Here is a 21,932-nt window from a genome sequence, read left to right as displayed (position 1 = left end):
ATTATGTGATAGATGTCTACCTCTAGAACAAGTCCCATTGACTCACCTAATAATAATGAAGAGTCAAATGTAAATTGGAATGATTCGTGGACTGATTCACAAGTTCCCGAAGAGGAACCGGAAGAAGAGTCGGAACCGGAAGAAGAATCGGAACCGGAAGAAGAATCGGAACCGGATGAAGAAATAGAACCGGTGGGGGAAATAATAAAACGGTTAAGTAAAAGAAAATCCTCAACCAACCGACCAAGGTTAATTATGGTCAATGGTGTTTCCGCCAAGGAAGCAAAATATTGGGAGGATTACCAATTCTCCGATGAATCGGATTCCGACGAGAAAGATGATCAGCGGCGAGATTTTCTGCTCCTCTTTTATCTCGGATTTCAATATCAAACTCTTGTAAGAGTAAGATCCAACGGATTAATCTTGGTTTAGCATCTTGTTCCGAAAATAGGTATCTAAGAGCAGAATGGTCGGTATAGACCACCGTTTTTGCTAGAACGAGATATGATCGAAATTTGTCAAAAGCAAAGACAATAGCAAGGAGTTCTTTTTCAGTAGTTGTATAGTTCGTTTGTGCTCCTTGTAACGTCTTACTAGCATAATATATAGGTTGAAATCGTTTTTCAATCCTTTGTCCTAAAACGGCTCCCATTGCAAAATCACTTGCATCGCACATTAGTTCAAATGGTAGATTCCAATTTGGTGTTATCATGATCGGCGCATTAGTGAGTTTCTCTTTAAGAATATTAAAAGATTTGATACACTCATCTGAAAAGATGAATGGAGCATCCTTTTCTAGGAGTTTATTCATAGGAGTGGCAATTTTAGAAAAATCTTTTATGAAACGTCGGTAAAAACCGGCATGCCCTAGAAAACTCCTAACTCCTCTAACATTGGTGGGATGTGGAAGTTTAGCAATTACATCTACTTTAGCTCTATCCACTTCAATTCCTTCTTTTGAAATTTTATGTCCAAGAACGATGCCTTCTTTAACCATGAAATGGCATTTCTCCCAATTAAGAACTAGATTTGATTGTTCGCATCTAATGAGCATTCGTTCAAGATTAACTAGACATGATTCAAATGTATCACCGAAGACTGAAAAGTCATCCATAAAAACTTCCATGCATTCTTCTATCATGTCGTGAAAAATCGCCATCATACACCTTTGAAAGGTTGCAGGGGCGTTGCAAAGTCCAAATGGCATGCGTTTGTAAGAAAAAGTACCATAAGGGCACGTGAATGTGGTTTTCTCTTGATCTTCGGGTGCTATTGGAATTTGAAAATATCCGAAAAATCCATCTAGAAAACAATAGTAACTATTTCCGGCTAATCTTTCCAACATTTGATCTATGAAAGGTAAGGGAAAGTGATCTTTTCTGGTGGCGTCATTTAATTTTCTATAATCAATACATACACGCCATCCTGTTACGGTCCTAGTAGGAATAAGCTCATTTTTATCATTTGTAATGACAGTCATGCCACCCTTCTTAGGCACGCATTGAACTGGGCTTACCCATGGACTATCAGAGATTGGATAAATTAGACCTGCGTCTAGCAGTTTAATAATCTCTTTCTTAACTACATCTTGCATATTAGGATTTAGTCTTCGTTGGCGTTGCACATACATTTTATGACCTTCTTCCATAAGGATTTTATGTGTGCAATACGAAGGACTTATTCCTTTAATATCATGAATATTCCATGCAATGGCTGGTTTATTAGCTTTCAACACAGAAATGAGTTGTGATTTCTCATTTTCAGTAAGAGAAGACGATATTATTACAGGTAATTCAGATTCACCATGTAAATAAGCGTATTCCAAATAGTTTGGAAGTGGCTTTAACTCTAATTTCGGAGGTTCTTCTATCGATGATTTGTATCGATATCTGTCTTCTTCTTTTAGCATTTGGATTTCTTCTGTTGTTGGTTCATATCCATTAGCTATAAGTGTAGCTAACATTTCAGCTTCATCAATTGGTTCATTACCTTCTCCTAAAGAACATTCTCCTGTTCCTTGTAATTCTGGAAATTCTTCTAATAATTCTGCATGTGCATCTATAGTTTGAATATAATAACATGTATCATCTGCAGATTGTGGTTGTTGCATTGCTCTATCAACTGAAAAGGTAACACTCTCATCCTCTATACTTAGGGTCAATTTCTTACCGAACACGTCTATCATTGCTTTAGCCGTGTTTAAGAATGGTCTTCCTAATATGAGAGGAACTTGAGAATCTTCTTCCATGTCCAGAACAACAAAATCTACTGGAAATACTAAAGTACCAACTTTAACTAGCATGTTCTCCATTATCCCTCTAGGATATTTTATTGATCTATCGGCTAGTTGTATGCTTATTCTGGTTGGTTTCAATTCTCCAAGGTCTAGTTTTGTGTATAGTGAATACGACATTAGATTTATGCTAGCACCTAAGTCTGCCAATGCTTCTATTGAACTAAGACTACCCAGAAAACATGGAATTGTGAAACTTCCTAGATCAGATAGTTTTTCTGGTATCTTATTCAACAGCACTGCTGAACAATTAGCATTCATAGTAACAGCCGAGAGTTCTTCCATTTTATTTCTATTTGAAATTAGATCTTTCAAGAATTTAGCATATCTAGGCATTCCTGAAATCACATCAATGAAAGGAAGATTTACATTTATCTGTTTAAACATATCCAAGAATTTGGATTGCTCGGCTTCAAGTTTCTCTTTCTTCATTTTACTCGGGTAAGGAAGTGGTGGTTGGTATGGTTTAACATAAGGTTTAGCCTTAACTGTGTTATTTTCATTAACCTTTTCAACTACCGGTTCTTTTTCCTTATCTTGATCAGGTTGTGGTTCTTGTGGAGTAGGAATAGTTTCATCAGAAGTTACAGGTATTTCCGGTGGTTTAAGTGATGTACCACTTCTTGTGGTAATGGCTTTAGCTGTTTCATTCCGGGGGTTAGCATTTGTATCACTAGGTAGACTTCCCAGTTTTCTTTCACCTATTAACCTTGCTAGGTTACTTACTTCTTGTTCCAGATTTTGAATAGAAGCTTGTTGATTTCTAAATGCTTGAGCATTTTGTTCATTGGTTTGTTTCTGAGAGGTGAAAAACTGCGTTTGAGTTTCAACTAGCTTCGTCATCATATCTTCTAAATTCGGCTTTTTATCATCGGTTTGTTGTGGTGGTTTGTTTTGAAAATTCGGTCTTTGCTGATTGTAATTATTATTGGATACTTGTTGATTGCTAGGACCTTGTTGGTTGTTGTATGGAATATTTCGGTTATAATTATGGTTTTGATTGTAAATTGGTCTTGGCGGTTGATAATTATTCTGATAATTATTTCCAGTCCTTTGGTTTATGTATGAAATATTCTCTCTTTGTTCCATTGTTAATTCAATACTGAGACAATCTTTTGTCAAATGTGGTCCTCCACACTGCTCACAACTAATTCGTATTGAGTGAATATCCTTAGTCATCTTTTCCATTCGTCTCTCGACAGCATCTATCTTTGCGGAAATGGAATCTAAGTCATGGCTAGAATCGGCTCTAGCTGCTTTAGATGATCTAACGATATCTTTTTCTTGGTGCCACTCATGTGAGTGGGAAGCAGTGTTATCAATAATTTTGTAAGCATCAGTTTCGGTTTTCTTCATAATAGAACCACCAGCTGCTATATCTATGTCTTTTCTTGTAGTGATGTCGCATCCTTGGTAGAATATTTGTACTATTTAACAGGTGTCTAAACCATGTTGCGGACATCCTCTTAACAATTTTCCATATCTAGTCCATGCCTCATATAGAGTTTCATTCGGTTTCTGTGTAAACGTAACAATTTCTGCTTGAAGTCTTACGGCTTTAGATGCAGGAAAGAATTGTTTAAGAAATTTGTCAACTAAAACATCCCATGTATCAATCGCCCCTTCAGGTAACGATTCCAACCAATCTTTGGCTTCTCCCTTTAAAGTCCAGGGAAATAACATGAGATATATCTGTTCATCCTCCACTTCTCGGATTTTAAATAGTGTGCAGATCCTATTAAAGGTACGTAAATGTTTATTTGGATCTTCCTTCAGCGCACCACTAAATTGACATTGATTAGTCACCATGTGTAGAATTTGTCCTTTGATTTCATAATCTGGCGCATTAATGTCTGGATGAGTAATTGCGTGACCTTGGCCAGTGCGTTTAGCTCTCATTCGGTCTTCCATACTTAAAGGTTCCAGATTCTCCATAATTGAATTTGTTGAATCGGAATCACTAGAGGATTCTGATTTAATGGTTCGTTCCTCAACAATCTCTGTTTGAATGATTGGTGGTTCCGGAGGAAAGTTTAGTGGTTCAGGATCTACGAATCGTTCCTGAATATTCTCCTGATTCTCAATTGTGAGGTCGGGTTCAAAAAATGGATTATCGGAAATTTGAACTGAAGTACTTGGTCGACTGGATGACGATTCTAAAGAAAAATCAACGGCGGTTATATTTGCTAAATGTCTTGATCTAGTTACAGGTGGTGAACGTACAAAAGGTGGTGAACGTCTTGCTCGGTGCATTCACTGAATATCCTATTAGTTTTTAAAAGGAAAGAAAAATTATAATAAGTTATCCAATCAATAGACTTTTCTGATTTTGCCCACGTTTCGAATAGCCAAAAGATGCAGCAGAGGGGCAGGATTCGTTTGGTCTCAATATAATTGAGGACTGTTTGGCTCCAATAACCCGGTCCACATACAAATCCAACTATTACTACGAACCAGAAAATTTTTATGTCTATCAATTTAACCACTTAAAATAAATTTTCGTAATTTTAAGAAATTTAGATAAGAAGTAGAATAAAAATCTATGTCCTAAAAACTAGAATAGCGAGAAATAAGAAAGAAAAAGAGTTCGTCGAAAAAGATCGAAAAAGAAAAATGGTTGAAAAATAAAAGGTGACGGAAAAATAAAAGAAACTTATAAAACTTAAAAATACTTGACTAACCTAACCTTATTACTACAACTAACTTAAAATTATAATCGCAAATTGAGATTACTAATTGGAATGATAATTGATACATAGGTAAAAGTCGTCTAAAAATATTAAAGCTTACAGGAAAAACTAAATCCCAAATGAAAATAACTTAAAAAGAAACTAAAACTTAAAAATGCATCGCAAAATTCTAAAGCACCTAAATCTTAGTCTAAAAAGCACTTAAGGGATTTTACGGCAAAGCCTAAAAATCTAGGAGTAAAAATAACTATGGCAAAATCTAAGTTTAAAACTAAATATGAGCTAAAAATACAAAAGTTACGCTAAAACGATTGAAAAGGGACAAAATATAAAAATATACAAAAAGTTGTAAAAATTACAATTTTTAAAAATATTATTTTTATATTATTTATTTATTAAAACTACTAATTTTACAAATTAATTAAACTAAATTAACTAAAATATAAAATAAATAAAAAGTAAAACTAAAAATAAAACTAATTATAATAATAATAAAAACTAGGGTTAATAATAATAATAATTAATAATCACCCGTAATTAATGCTAATTTAGGATTCTGTCGCCTGTCAGAAAAGCTCCGCGAGTTGCGGTATTTAAAGTAGAAAACCCCGCGAGTCGCGGGGTTCCAGTTTTCAACTCTGGATCAGTTTTAATTTACGCGTTTTTTTTTTTTTCTGTTTTCTGTTTTTATATTTTCTGTTTATATTATTTTATTAAAATATTTATATAATTTAAATAAAACTTATCTTTAATAACTAAGATAAAAATAGAATACTTTATAACAATAAAAAAATAGATTTATATATATATTTTTTTTTCGGTTTTTTATATTTATAAAATATATTAATAAAATAAATTAAATAAAACTTATATTTTTACAAACTAAAGAAACTTTATAAAACTTAAATATTTATCAAACTCCTAAAAATACATAAATTTTTGTTTTTCTTTTTATATTTTTGAATAATTAAAACGTATTTTTACAAAAACAAATTTTAATAAAAGTTAACTAAAATTTTTTTTTTATATTAGCGTTGCGCTTCCGGCTTTTAAAAAGAGTTCCCCGGCAGCGGCGCCAAAAATACTTGACTGTTTTAGCAGAGTAGTATATAAAATAGCTTATTTTTACAGAAAATACTATTAAATACGATACAATTTTACACAAGATATTTATTTATTTATAGAATGGATATACTTAAATCTTGCTACAACACTTATAGGCAGTGTACCTAATCGTACAGTAGTGTAGTTTTTAGTAAGTCCGGTTCGTTCCACATGGAATCTTTTTAAACAAAGCTTAACGCTATATTAGTTTACTTTTATAAAAATACAAATATATATATATATATAAGTAATATTATTATTATAAAGGGGGGTTTTTACCGTTTAATGACCGGTTTGTCGATTTTAAAACTTTAGTCGCAGTTAAAACCAAATGTAAAATATTAAAAATAAATACAAGACTTAAATTAAAGCATAAAGTAAATAACGATAATGAAATTGCGAATAATAAAAGTGCGATAAAATAAACTTGCGATAATTAAAAAGTACGATAATTAAAAGTGCAATTAAATACAATAACAATAAAAATGCGATAATTAGAAGTGCAATTAAATATAAAATAAAGGAAATTAAATATGAAATAAAAGAATTATGCTTATTTAAACTTCCGTAATCATGATGTTTGACGTGTTGATTTTTAGTTTTATGCCCATGGGTTAATTGTCCTTTGTCCTGGATTATTTAATATGTCCATACGGATTTGTCCATAATAGTCCATCAGTCATAAATATAAAGAGCGAAAGCCTTCGTCAAATTATTCTTATTCCCGAAGTCAAATATTCCAACTAATTGGGGATTCGAATTGTAACAAGGTTTTAATACTTTGTTTAATGAATACACCAGGTTATCGACTGCGTGTAAACCAAGGTTTTACTACTTTGTTAACAATTACACCAATTACCCTTGAATGTAATTCACCCCTGTTTCAACAAGTCTATTAACTATTAATCCAGTTCCGTATCCGGTAAAATGAATAATTATTGGTATTTATAGATATCCCGCCCACCGTACCCAGTCAAGCGTATGTGGTTATATATAAATACGTCGAATTATAAGTTTGTATATTAAATTAACAAGGTATTGTTTAGTTAATATAAAACCCATTAATAGCCCATAGTCTAATTTCCACAAGTGTCGTTCTTTTGTCCAAACCCCATTTATGGTACAAAGCCCAATTACCCAATTTTAGTAATTAGCCCAACATCATGATTACTTCGGATTAAATAAGCATAATAATAACTTAGCTACGAGACATTAATGTAAAAAGGTTGAACATAACTTACAATGATTAAAAATAGCGTAGCGTTACACGGACAGAATTTCGACTTACACCCTTACAACATTCGCTATCATACCCTTATTATTAGGATTAAAATTAAAATTAAAATTAAAATTAAAATTAAAATTAAAATATAAATATATACGATATAGATAGAGAGATGGATATATTTTGTGAATTTTTACGATCAGAATGCGCGAGCTTTATAGGGATTTTCAGAGATTGGGGCTCCGCGACTCGCGGCATTTTTGCCTTCAAACTCCGCGAGTCGCGGAGTTTACTTTTACAGCTCACACAAGCTTGGCTCTTTGTTTACCGACGGTTTTAAATATAAATATAATATATTAAATAATTATAAGAATTATTTAAATATTATATTATATTTATGTGCATATTTGACTTGTAATTTTTAGTCCGTTGCGTCGAGCGTTGAGAGTTGACTCTGGTCCCGGTTCCGGATTTTCGAACGTCCTTGCGTACAATTTAATATCTTGTACTTTGCGTTTTGAATCTTGTACTCTTGTAATTTCGAGACGTTTCTTATCAATAATTTGAATCTCTTTGATTGTCTTTTGTACTTTTGAGCTTTTTGGTCGTTTGCGTCTTCAATTCGTCGAATCTGTCTTTTGTCTTCACCTTTTATTATTTAAACGAATATCACTTGTAAATAGAACAATTGCAACTAAAAGCTTGTCTTTCTTAAGGAATAATGTTATGAAATATATGTTCGTTTTTAGCATTATCAGTGGACAACTAGTTGTAGGTTACTAACGAGGGCAGCTGACTTAATAAACTTAAAACATCAAAATATATTAAAAGTGTTGTAAATATATTTTGAACATACTTTAATATATATGTATATATTGTTATAGGTTCGTGAATCAACAGTGGCCAAGTCTTACTTCTCGACGAAGTAAAAATCTGTGAAAGTGAGTTATAGTCCCACTTTTAAAATCTAATATTTTTGGGATGAGAATACATGCAGGTTTTATAAATGATTTACAAAATAGACACAAGTACGTGAAACTACATTCTATGGTTGAATTATCGAAATCGAATATGCCTCTTTTTATTAAGTCTGGTAATCTAAGAATTAGGGAACAGACACCCTAATTGACGCGAATCCTAAAGATAGATCTATTGGGCCTAACAAACCCCATCCAAAGTACCGGATGCTTTAGTACTTCGAAATTTATATCATATCCGAAGGGTGTCCCGGAATGATGGGGATATTCTTATATATGCATCTTGTTAATGTCGGTTACCAGGTGTTCACCATATGAATGATTTTTATCTCTATGTATGGGATGTGTATTGAAATATGAAATCTTGTGGTCTATTGTTACGATTTGATATATATAGGTTAAACCTATAACTCACCAACATTTTTGTTGACGTTTAAAGCATGTTTATTCTCAGGTGAATATTTAAGAGCTTCCGCTGTCGCATATTTAAATAAGGACGAGATTTGGAGTCCATGCTTGTATGATATTGTGTAAAAACTGCATTCAAGAAACTTATTTTGTTGTAACATATTTGTATTGTAAACCATTATGTAATGGTCGTGTGTAAACAGGATATTTTAGATTATCATTATTTGATAATCTACGTAAAGCTTTTTAAACCTTTATTGATGAAATAAAGGTTATGGTTTGTTTTAAAATGAATGCAGTCTTTGAAAAACGTCTCATATAGAGGTCAAAACCTCGCAACGAAATCAATTAATATGGAACGTTTTTAATCAATAAGAACGGGACATTTCACTTAATACATGCGACCCGCCCGCCAAGATTTTTCTTTACCCGTGGGTACCCGTTTACCCGCCAACGGGTAAACTTTTCTGCCCGTACCCGCAACCCGCGGGTACCTGCGACCCGCGGGTTTACAATATGTGCATTTTAACTAATTTTTAGTCACGGATACCCACTACCCGCGGGTTTTACCCGCGAATAACTATAAAAAACATTAAAATTTTTAAATTTATAATGTATAATTAAGTATATGTATGCGGGTAAACGGGTATTACGGATTCACGGGTCGGGTTTTACCTATTAAATACCCGCGACCTGCCCGCGACCCGCCAACGGGTACAAACTTTTACCCGACCCGTGTCCGCAGGTACATTCTTTTATAAATACCCGCCCTTTACGGGCACAGGTACCCCGCGGGTCACGGGTTTTTTTTCGCCCATTGCCATCGTTAGACATGGGGTAGGGATTGAACCCATGACCACCGCTTTATGCTGCATGTCCCCCAACCACTAAGCTACCATCGTGGGGACACTGTTAGCTGTTAGCTTTTTATATGTATCTAGTTGTTTGACAGAGTAGCTGGAACTGTTAAAATAAAAAGTACAAATAGCTAGAAACTAAAAGCTAAACGCTAGTTCTAGTAGCTTTTAGTTTTTTCTCTCAAGTTTCAAGCTCTTACAATCAAACGAAATCTTTTATTTAATAGCAACTTTTTCATAAAAGTTAAAAGGTCAAAAAAAACTTGTTGCTAAACATGACCTTAAACATTTTTATTTATTTACTTATAATTATATTCTATTTTTTTTTTTTTTTAGTTCTTTTAATATTTTAATATCATTACTATACTAGACTAGACTAGATTATTTCTATACAAAAAAAGAGTGAGAATCGCTTCGATGGAAGAAGCAAAAAGTCAAATACATGTTAATAAACCAGTCGGGTTAGGTCATTGATCGAATGGTTCGGTTTAGAACTAATCATGCTTTAAAACAGGTTAGCTTTTATATGTGCCGAAGGAGTCGAGTTGAGACCCGAGTCGGGATGGGCCAGGACTCATTTTTAAAAGAGAAACTAATTTATCTTTTTCTCAGAGCTTTATGTTTCAGTTTTCATATCCGTGTTTCATTTTATAGTTTCGTGTGTGAGTTTTCAGTTTCATACTTTGTAATCTAATTTTTAATTTCATGTTTTAGTTTCTTGTTGGATATTCAATTCTTGTTTCAAATTTTAGTTTCGTTTTCAATTTTTAGTATTGTGTTTCAGTTTTAAGTATTAGGTTTCAGTTTTCAGCTTGGCTCTTCGTTTTACAGTTTCGCATTTTAGTTACGCATTTTTCGTTTCAGTTTCGTGTTTCAGCAAACGTAAAATGAAAAATTAAATTGAAAACAGGAAACGAACTGACACATGAAACTGTAATTGAAACTGAAAACTGAAACACAAAAACAAAAATGTGATACTAAAAACTGAAACACAAAACACAAATGCGAAACTAAAACTGAAACACAGAAAAGGGAAATTGAAAACTTAAATGTGAATGAGAAAATGATATCTGAAATGCGAATCTGAATATTGAAACGTGAAACTGAAAATTGAAACTAAATAGGAGACTAAAAACTAAAACGTGAAACTTGAAATTGGAAACTGCAACACGGAACTTAAAGTGAAAACGAACTAAAAAATGAAATGATACTAATTCACGAAAGTGTAAAATGAAATGCGAAACGTGACTAAAATGCAAAACTTAAAGTAGAACCCACCGACAACTACCACCAAAACTACAAATTAAACCAAAGAAGAATATCACCCCATATTTGCAACCCAAACTACGAACCCAAAAACACCAAACTGTCATGTATTATAACAAACAAAGCTGAACTTCTCCGTTGCTAATTGGAAAGTGACATGTAAAGATTGTTGGTGTGGAAATGAACCACTTACCACTCGATTGAACCGATTATTCCACCTTGAATCGAAATATCAAATAAGGAATGCTTTGTTTCCAATAGACTTCGGGACATGGTTTTAACTGGAAATGGACCAGAAATATATCGAATAGTAGTATTAGGACTAGGACTCGTGCTAGAGTTTATATTAGCTATACCAATTGGTTAATGTCCTCTGTAATATTTCAAGCTAGTCGTTTATCAATAAAATTTTTGGTGTTAATAAATTGTACATATTGTAAAAAGTCTATAGAACCAACCATTTAAGCATCTTGTAAATGTGTCGTTATGGAACAAGATCGACCTCTCCAAAAGGAGAACATGAAATCCCACAGCAATGAAAGAAGCTGGCTTCAATAATACCAAGTAAAAATGACATATTTCTCCATAGCCCAATGAACCATCTCTGATATCTTTCACAATACAAAAAAAATACAGTTACGAAGCATCCCTATATCATGCTAAAAAGAAGTTTTACACTGTACTACGATAAAATTAACCATGCCATACCCGAATGTTCATGTACGTGTCTCATATAGTTCTACTAGAAGGTATCCCCCCATTAACAACACACACAAACAATATAAAATTTATCCAACTAATATCGCCATTGGGATACTCACTAAGATTGAGATGCAGCCACAGACTTCAATTTCTTTGGAGGTGGGTTTCCTCCCGATAGCATAACGTAACTGTAGAAGCATAGCATTGCAGCACTGGCAATAATTGAAAAAATAAACAATTTACAATAACCTCAAACATATAAAACAATGATGGTAACTTTCAAATAAAGAGAGCAAAATGACGGGCCAAGTCCCAGTATGACCCGCAAAAAACTTTTCTCGTTAACCCGTTTGACCCGTTTAATGCTGTTCTAACCGTTAACTAGTTAATGGGATAACAAACCAAGTATACTATCAAATTACTAGTTACCTCAAGACGATACTGAATCCAGTGGGTAAGATCTTCTTTGTCTGCATATTAAAAACAGTATCAGTTAGATGGGACCCATATAAGGCCCAAAGGCATTCGTGTGTTTCAGTGGTTTTATTATTCCCCACACCCATCGACAATTATCAAGTATAATAATAACTTGATGATATCAAATGTTACCAATGAATAGGTTTGAATGTTCTTCCAGAGAAGCGCAGCAGCAACTCCTGTAAATTGGAAAACCTCGAAAAATATTAGACAATGACTTGAATGTAACAAATAGAATTGGATTTCGATACATATTGTTTTACAGTTTCTAACAATCTCCTAGGTTTCTAGTGATCAATATGCAAGAATTCAATTATTTACCAGTTTGTCCAAGAATGAATGGTATGCTGGACTGTCCTTGACTCCAGATTTTGAGACTTAAAATGCTAAGTGCCAAAACAGCACCTCCATAGAGTCCACCGGTCATCAAAACAGCAGTGTTTCTTGAGAAAATATAACCCACGAGTCCCCCAATCAAAACAATGCCACCTGAAGGGAGATGAAGTATAAATGGTAATGCATAGCAGTAAACAATTATAGTTAATGTTTCAACCCTACAAATTTATGTATGCACAGAGATATCAGATCAGAACAAGAATATTTGATGAAAAAGACGTAGATAAAATGCCATAATAGAGGCCAAATTGTGTGCAACGGTAGCATATTTATTAGAAAACAGATCAGGTCAAACTAGTAGTGCGCACACACAAAAACAAAAGTTAAGCTACAAGCACAACTGCAAAATAACCTACCGATATATCATAAGAAACCCAATTCAAGTACTACAGTATAATTTAGTTTACCAATGGATTCCACCTGTTTTGACCCATAAACAAATCATCTATGGACCCCTTAAGATTGTGGGATTACTCAACTAAATCCACCCACAAATTGGGTAACCTAAGTAAAGAACCTAGAAATTACCTGTAGAATCTCCATTATTGAAATTGAAATGGTGATTACACAAAGCCTTAATGTAGTTCATGGCAAAAAAAATTAAAAATAAAAACGTGTGTGGATGAGAAATTAAGAATTCACGTGTTACAAATATATATGGATATACACACGAAGGGTGGATGTGAAATTCATTAACAACATACATTCCCAGTAAGCCGTCTTTTTTTGTTACCCTTTCGGGCCCGAGTTTCCGAATCGCTTTGCGAGCACACTAATCTCGAGGCGACAACATGTTTTGCATGGTGAAGCTCCGTAGCCATAAAGTGTTTTTTCATTATGTTATATACCTTTTGTTTTATCACCAATCAAACGCTAAGTTTACTGTTGATCATTATTTTCCCTCAAAAGAAAATAGTAAGTATGAATTTTGACTTTCGGGAGTCAAATAAGTCGCGATCATACATTTTTACTTCGTTAAATGTGCCAACAGAAAGAGCAACTTACCATACGGAATACCAAAACAAAAATCATGAATCTTTGCTGATCGTTGTTGTTCAGAGACTGAATCTTCAACTGGTTCATTAATCTCTTCTCTATCAATCTCTTCTCCATTGACATATTCAGTAGTACTTGAACTAGCTTTCCCTAAAACATCAAAATGCCCTTTTGATGTATGATTTAGAGCTGGCCTAAACTCTAAACCAGATGCTTTTATGGCACGCCCATCATTATTCATCATCATTAATGCCTAAAACGTAGAATGTGTTGAATGATTAGTTATTCAATAGTTAAAGGGGCAAGAACTTATTGCAAACTTATATCTACGAAGAAGAACATCCAGCAATCCAGCAATCCTAATAAACTAAGGTGCTGTTTGTTTTTTAAGATGTTTTTGTCTGAAGATCTGCGGACCACGTCTGTAAAGAAGATGTGGCTTGAAGGTCTGTACGCTGAATATTGAAGACTGTTTGTTTTTATGTCTGCAAGATAACTTAATCATGTCTGCAACATTTAAAAGCACATTTCTAAGTCTGCAAGGTTGTAGACAGAATAAGACATTATTTTATCTTATGTTTTCAGAAAAACAAACAGTCTGCAGTAAAAACGCCTGCGGGCGCGCAGACATAAGACATAATAAGATTTGCAGACTGAAAACAAACGACACCTAAAACTATAATCATAATCAATATAAATGGAAAGAATTCACAATACTTCAAATTTTAACTTGCAATTTAATGTATCAATTTGATCAATATTCAAAATTTCTGTTAAAACCTGTTGATAAACACTCAATAAATTGTATTTTGCAACTGTATTTATGCAGCTGAAAGTAACTGCTATCCTTAATCGTGTAAAATGTTTATTTATACTTTTTTGGTCAAGTGTTAATAAGCTTCTGTTAAGTTCAGAAGCCAAAATCATATACGGAGTATTAAGTATATACTTGCAACACAAATGGAACATCATTTTTCATTAATTAATAAATACCAATAAAATCCAAAATTAATTCATTATACCTATAATCGCACACATATATAATATAACAGGACGATCAGATCAGATCACAATCAAATTGAAACTTCACATTCTGATACTGATAATCATTTTAATTTTAATTAAGACTAAATGCGACAATTAAAAAAAGTAAAATGAATAGATTAAACTAATACATACCGTAGAACGAAGAATAGGGAGGTGTGATCGATTACGGGGATGTAATGGAGTGTAAATTGCGGAGAAACATGATGATCGGGAGATTAGTGATGACATTTTGGGTATGATTTTTGTTGCAATCTCGTTATGAATCTCGAAAACAGAGGTCTGATTATGTGCGTTTTTTAGTCTCGTTTAGACAGCGCTGAATTATATTATACTGGTATATATTTATAGAATTTTGACCTTTTCCACACCTATTCTGGATTTTCTTTCTCATTTTTTTTTTTTTTTTTTTTTTTTTTTTTTTTTTTTTTTTTTGTTATTTGAAAACTATCATACATCCTAAATTTATGGAATTAATAATTATAATTAATTAATATGATAAGTGACAGTATCAATCGAGTCAACAGCAAAAGTCGATTAATTGACGACTTAACTGCAGCGTAGAGTTTAAATTGAACTTCGGACAGATTTAAAAACCACCACTGAAATTTGATTCTACCAATTGAACCTCGGGCATGTTTAATATGATGTGTTGTTTGGTAAAGGATTGATGTTGTCGGCAGGGGCGGCCCAATGGGGGGTACAAGCTGTACATATGTCCAGGGCCCAATTTTTTAAGGGGCCCAAAAAAAAAAAATTCCTTATACTAGTCCATGCAATTTTGGGCCTTTTTGCTTGTATTATCCTTGGGCCCAAAAAAAAATATTATCCTTGTACGGGTCTTGGGGCCCTTTTGCTTCGCACCGTCCCGGGCACTCAAATTCTCGAGACCGGCCCTGGTTGTCGGCGTCGGGCGCCTTGGGGGTTTCAGTTAGTTGATTCCTACGATTTCACTTGGATCACATTTCTTGTGTTTTCGTTTTACGGTTTTAGTCTTGTGGTTCTCTTGTACACGTTTTCGAATTCTCCTCGTACATCTCACATAAGCATCATCGGGTTAGGATAAGTCGTTTTTATTTTTTCTCACTTTATTTGGCAACTGGCTATGTCTCTTGCGTACTTGGTTTGATTATTTCTTGAGAGTGTCCATGCATCCCTTAATCAATATTGTCCTCGAGATTGCAAACTCTTGGATATTGGGATAGTTGATGTCTTCGTGTGATGTTCAGATTTGTTGGGGTTTCTTTGGTGGTTCGAGTATGAAATTTATCGGATTTCTTTTTCATTTTTTCTTTCATTTGTAAACTAGCATACACCCGTAAATTTACAAAAAAAATAATTAAATTAATATTAATATAATAATAATAATAACAATTAATTTTTTATATAATTGATTTGTTTTGTTATTTTTAACTTAATTTAAATATTCATGTGGTGTTTGGTCAAAGGAATAATAGTGTTTGGCGCCTTAATGGTTTCAATTAGCTGTTTTTTTAGTTTCACGTGGATCACATTTCTTGTGTTCTTCGTTTTAGTCTCGTGGTTCTCTTGCACTCATTTTCGAATCCTCTTCATACATCTCGCATAAGCATCATCGGGCTATGATAAGTCGTTACTTTTTCTCGGTTTATTCGACACATAGTTATGCCTCTCACGTGCTACTGTTTGATGGGTTTGATTATTCTTTCTGAGTGTCCATGCATCCCCTAATCAAATTCGTCCTTAAGATTTCAAACTCTTGAGATCTAGGGCGGAGTTAGATGTATTTGTGTGATGTTCTGATTTGTCGGGGTTATTGGTGGCCCGGGTATAAAATTTCTCAATTTTCTTTATGAAATTGATGCTATTGATCATGGTTTTGCTCTGATACCAAATGATAAATAATAAAAACATTAATCTAAATGCTAAAGTTCATTTCTTGATCATAGTTCATATAAAATTAAAGGTGTAAAGTGATAAAATGTGAATGATGCATTGTTTTTGGGTTGTGAGGGTGTAACCCCATAAAAGAGAAATGGTTTCCTTTATACGTACAAGGGATCCGTGTACATGATGGTTTTTATAACAGGTTTATGATCCATTAAGCTAACGAAGGGGCATTTTGGTCAATTCCCACAAATACAAATTACATCAACACTTCTCGACCTAACAATCTTCCCTTTCATGTGATTTGTGGGATGATCTTCTTCTAATCTTTTTCATTGTGGGGGAAGACTTGTTATTTTTGATTTATACTTGAGGATGTCTTTGATTCTTATAATTTTTTTGAAGATCTCTTTCTTTGAGTAAGGTACTTATTATGAGTTCTGTTAGTGTGATAATCTCTTATTATGATAGAAGCTTGTTCACACGGAAGCTTTTTTGTCTTTAATGTTTACAGGATAAAGGTAGGTTAGCATTGTGTTGTTAACTTTGTTGAAAACTTCTTATTTTGAAATTTGTCTTTATCTGTGTGGGTCTATAGGTTTTGTTATATTGTCTTGACTAGTTGATTTCTTGTTGAGAGAGAACATGTATGAAAGAGTATGAGTTGTGTGATCTTTGCTTACTCTTTCTTGATTTTGTCATTGATCGTGGTTTTAGTGAAGGATTTAGCATTTAACGCTAAATCACTCAATTAAGATATAATCAAACGCAGCCTAAACCTAAATACAAATATACAAATGGGCTGATTTCGTAGAAAACCAAACACAAATGGCCCATTGCTTTATAGGCCCCTCTTAGTCTTAGTCTCTAAATATTCAATAAATACTTCTTCTGTCTCGACCATTATTCATTTTTGTATATTCCAACATAAAAAATGAAAGAAAATAATGTGATAAAATTCGTTTGTGCTCTTACTTTACACATATAAGTAAAACAGATTGGTAAAAAATAACGATTAAAACTGAAAAGTAAATAAAATTGTGAAGTTTATCTTTTCTTAAATTATGAATTTTTCAAGATGGAAAGATGGAGTAATAATAAAATAAAATAAAAACTCCAAAATTTAATATCACACCTAAAATGTTTGCAACTCTAGGCAAATTTTAGTTTATCAAGTTGCTAAATCTCTTAAGGTAACTAACGCGTCTTCAAATTCATTTTCATCAATCAGGTGTCTTTAATCTTCATTCTAATTTTCAATTTTATTAAATTGCGTGTTTATGTTGTAGTGGTTATTGATTATGGAAAACTGGAAAGATCAAGCCTATAATGATTACAATCAAGCTCATTTCACGCGAACAAAACCTAATTCCTACAGAAAGCCTCCTGCAGGTATGTTAATCTTTGTTTCATTTGATTTAATTTCTACGTGGGAGGTTAATATTGTGCAGTAAGCTGAAATTGTTTATAATTTCATTTTTGTTCTGTGAATTCGGTATTGGGGTTATGAGAAATCCAGTAAGCAACTGCTTGATTTACTACTTGTGTTTCATTATATAGTAATTAATTTGATCTTAATGTTGGATTTTGTTCTGGACGAATATTTATTTGAAATTGGTGATTCTGTACAAGATCTGTTTGTTGATGGTATGCAGTTGTGTTCACGTTTAATTTTAATAATTTTAATATTGCTTCCTGTGTACAAGGGTTGTTCAGCTTCATTAGGGTTAGTTTTCCCTAAATGCGTTTGGGTCGATTGAATAGGTGACTTTATGTTCGTTTAGGGACTCCCTTATTTTCTTTGAGAATTAGTTGTAACTTGTAAATCATGATGGTTTAATAAAATTAAGGTAACCCTTTTGGTACTTAGATTAGATAGCGATAAGATCAAAATTCATTTGGTTTAGGGGTATAAATCTTGTTAAAAGCGACTTAACTTCTTCTTGTCTTTGTAAAATTATTAGGTGCAACAGAACTGATTTATAGTGTGTGCATTACAAAGAGATGTCATATTTTATGTTTTTTTTGTTGTGTGGTTCAGGTGGTAGTTCAAATTTGCAACACAACGTCCCCTCATGGGAGAAAAAGTTTTGTGCTTCAGTCGGCTCGATTCCATGGAAGAAACTTCTAGAAACTAAGAAATGCATTCATCTATACGATAACGTAATTAAATGGAACGACTCTGCAGGAAAAGAAGCATTCGAAAAGGCAAAAAACAACTTCTATGCAAATATGTACAATCTTCCCCATGACAACCTGTTCCCGGATCCTGATATTTACATCGACAAAATAAACTGGGATTTAAAAATAGACCCAAACTTAATACTCGACTTGGAATCCGATGCCGTATTTCCCGATTCCAACTCCAAGGACGAACAAGTCGTAATTTTCGGGTCTAGTTTCCCTCCTTCGTATCAAAGCTTTTCAACTTACGGATGGGGCGATAGCGATGATGATAAAAAGAACGATAAAAATCCCGATACACCGTTCAATGTGCGTCAATCGGAACTTCAAGAAAATGAAGGGGGTGTTTTTGATCATAATAATAATTGGTGGGGTCGGGATGAAAATGAGGAAGCAGGTAAAAAGGATCGAGGTTATGGTGATAGTAGGAATGATTATTGGGGTTGGAATATGTACGATAATAACAATTATTTTTACGCTGGGGTGAAAAACGAGCGTAAAGGAGGGAGTGGAAGGTTTAAAGGTACAAGGGTTCGAAAGGATGATAATCAAGGAAGTCGATCTCGGAGTACTAATGGAAATGGATTGAAGTCGAGTAATTTTTGTGGACCGGTCAACGTGAGTTCGCGTGCGGGAGTAGTAGTGAACAGATGGAGTGTAAAGAAACCGGTTTCATGATTTTTTTTTTTTTTTGTTGTTGTTGTTTGTTTGTAGTGAAGGGTTTTTTCCTTTGCTCAGTGATGTTCGTATATGCTGAGTGTAAATTGTTGTGTGCGAGTTTTTGTGACTCATGAGTTCTGTTAAATCACCAATTATAGTCTAAGATGTTTGCAACAGTCCAAACCTACAAAATGAAATAAGTGAATTAGTTAAGTTTTTGGCTCTACAGCTTGTGGTTAACCATGTATTGGTTTGGTCTGGTCCTGAAATATGATATTTAAGCAAAAAGATCCTTCGTGAGTCTTACATTTCGGGTTCATATTTGGGTTCCAGTCAGGTCTGGTGTAAAGCTTTAATCAAGAGTCATCGTGTCCTGTTGTCCAATTCAGAAAATGGTTGTATTTGACTTTTAAATTCAAACACGTTCAAAAACTTCATTATCAATCTAATAAAGAAGATAAAGAAAGAGATTTGCTAGTTTGTAGATATACATTTACTTTTTTCTAAGGCACAAAATTTACACACATCTACGGGAATGGTAATTCAGAATCATCTATGTTTTTTTATACCATAATAAGACGATGGGTCACGCGCTTCGCGGCTAAGAAACATTTGCAAGTGTTTCAATGCGTATTAATTATGCACTAACTTGATATGGCAAAACATTTTACGGTCCAAAAATTACCATTATTCGTTGATGGCTATATCACAAAGTTAACTTACATTGCAAAGTATTTGACGATTTCAAAGCTCGGAATGTAAACAGGATAACGAATGTAAAAAACATCAAAATAGAAGCATACCAATTGCATGCATACACTGAAAGTACTTAAAACGACACATTGATTAAGTATTCCGCATATTGCCACTGAAAATTGCAGAATGATAAGATTACAAAGTTACCATAATCTACATGCTAAAGTGTTTCAGGAAGGACTACAAACTTAACAAATTACCATAATTTACATCAACACATTATCTCTTGTGAACTTTAACAACATACAAAGCGACAACCAAATGGACCTGAATTATTATTTAGTTCGCCACATTACCAATAAATGTCCATTGTGAAGGTAGCAAACTGGCCATCTTCCATTTCTCCATGAATCTTATCTGCAAGTAATGTTCAATTAAACACATAAAAAAGTGTTCAGTAGCAAGTAATTGAAGCTGAACTATCTAAAATTTGTGACAATGGACTAAGTACAAAGCATTCAAAAATGATACTTCGTATACGAATGAACTAAGTAATATCATGTCCATTTTCATCGAAAGAATCAGTTTTTGAAATAAATATAAATTACCTTCAAATAACCGAATTCTAAGCCTTCCAAATGTATCTTCAAGCAATTGAGCTTTTTACGTAACACAAAAAGCTCACCAGAAGCAACCATATAGAATATCCCACCATTACTGAAATCAAAACTAAAAGACAACATTAGCAACAACTTAGTCTTTATTGTCCAAGAATAAATACAATTTACAATGACATTCACAAACATATACACATATAGATACAGATACAGATATACTTGTATACATCCTTAAATTTACAATTCAGGTAATGTTTCTAACATATCAAACTTGTAAAATAGAAACAGAATGATCGAACAAATGGGTTGAAAGTTGACAAAAAGGCATTTCTACATTAAACTTTGGAATCGTTTGTTTTGAGTCATACGATTCGTATTGAAGTAATATAATTATCGTAAACGCATTTGGCAAACTAATTATAATTATGCTAGTACCATGAGGGATGCATTTTGAACAAGAAGCTGATCACAATCACTCCTAAGGCGACCCACTTTTGCTCTAAGAGAAGCGTTTTCTTCCTTCAATGCTTCAGCCCATTGTGCCAGCTCATCACATTCAGCCTGACCCAAAACAAAAATAATAAATGTAATCTAATCAAATTTGAAATAATTATGAGAAAATGGAGAATGTAAGACCTTCCAAACTCTCCCTTGTTTCTTACTTATGCAGTCATATTTAAGCTTGTACACATAAAGAATCTATGGATAACTATAATACTTTTGTTAATCATGATTAATGATAAAAAGATTTAAAATGCACAAAAAGGTGTTCTGACATGGTATAAAAACTACCCATTTGACCTATAACACAATATGCCTACCTAACCCATCTTGCCACCTTTGAACAGTTTGTTTTTCATAAACAATTATGTTGTAGAGGGACTACTTTAGCAATAGTAAAGGCTAATTTCTCTAGCTGCATATAGCTTTCCCATCACTTCGTCTTAATCCTTGTTGAACCATACAATTACCATAAAATAATCAGCAACTTTCGCTCTTTTTTCTGCTTTAAGATTACTGGTTGTTGACCTAAAGCATTACTTAATATAACCAAATGAGTATACTTTAATATATCATTTCCATTGATAACTCTTAACTTTTTATCACGCGGGTAAAATTGGGTTGGGTCAGAACAAATTAACGCACACATTTTAACATTCTAATTTAACCTTTCAATCTCCATAAATCATACAAAGTTTTATGCATAAAAAAAAACGTAAAAGAAAATGTAAACCATAATGAAGTTACCTTGAAAAAGATAACTACCTTGACACTCCTTGAATCATCTTAAGCTACATCTAAAAAGTAAACCAAACACCACAATTAAAAAAAAAAAAAAAAAAAAAAGGAGCCATTAAATTGACCCAATATAGTTTAGTGCAACTTACAATTTCCAGCCATATTTTTGCCAATCAGCAACTAAAAATAGGACGGTTAGTCACCAGTGTGTGATGTAAAATTGCTAGCCCTAAAG

General features: G+C 33.3%; 3 protein-coding genes across 4 annotated transcripts in view; 1 reads left to right on the top strand and 2 right to left on the bottom strand.

The window, feature by feature from the left end:
• The window catches only part of LOC139840205 (uncharacterized), an 80,172-nt gene extending 68,809 nt beyond the window's left edge, over positions 1 to 11,363 (bottom strand). Inside the window, exons 1-2 of the mRNA XM_071830430.1 lie at positions 11,279 to 11,363; positions 11,014 to 11,101 (exon numbers count right to left, since the gene is read on the bottom strand). The gene's annotated coding sequence lies outside the window, so the exon portion shown is untranslated. The remainder of the gene's footprint in view (positions 1 to 11,013; positions 11,102 to 11,278) is intronic.
• Positions 11,180 to 14,740, bottom strand: LOC139840206 (protein FATTY ACID EXPORT 1, chloroplastic-like). Of its 2 annotated transcripts, XM_071830432.1 has the most exons (7): positions 14,571 to 14,740; positions 13,401 to 13,644; positions 12,321 to 12,488; positions 12,132 to 12,178; positions 11,952 to 11,992; positions 11,642 to 11,734; positions 11,180 to 11,431 (listed from the first exon to the last, which is right to left on the bottom strand). In XM_071830432.1, coding segments are annotated over exons 1-7 (690 nt in total). In that variant the 5' UTR covers positions 14,667 to 14,740; the 3' UTR covers positions 11,180 to 11,430. The 2 variants fall into 2 exon arrangements, with proteins under 2 accessions (XP_071686533.1, XP_071686532.1); XM_071830431.1 differs by lacking the exon at positions 11,180 to 11,431 and having other exon boundaries at positions 11,504 to 11,734.
• A 2,820-nt stretch (positions 14,741 to 17,560) lies between these two features.
• Positions 17,561 to 19,184, top strand: LOC139844748 (uncharacterized). The gene is made up of 2 exons (XM_071834975.1): positions 17,561 to 17,693; positions 18,343 to 19,184. Exons 1-2 carry the CDS (start codon positions 17,603 to 17,605, stop codon positions 19,161 to 19,163), a joined length of 912 nt encoding a protein of 303 aa, XP_071691076.1. The 5' UTR covers positions 17,561 to 17,602; the 3' UTR covers positions 19,164 to 19,184.
• Positions 19,185 to 21,932: the final 2,748 nt, after the last annotated feature.

Source organism: Rutidosis leptorrhynchoides, chromosome 4, assembly GCF_046630445.1.
Source record: "Rutidosis leptorrhynchoides isolate AG116_Rl617_1_P2 chromosome 4, CSIRO_AGI_Rlap_v1, whole genome shotgun sequence".
NCBI lineage: Eukaryota > Viridiplantae > Streptophyta > Magnoliopsida > Asterales > Asteraceae > Rutidosis > Rutidosis leptorrhynchoides.
The sequence above is the reverse complement of the archived record's forward strand: the minus strand, read 5'-3'. Positions and strand labels throughout refer to the sequence as shown.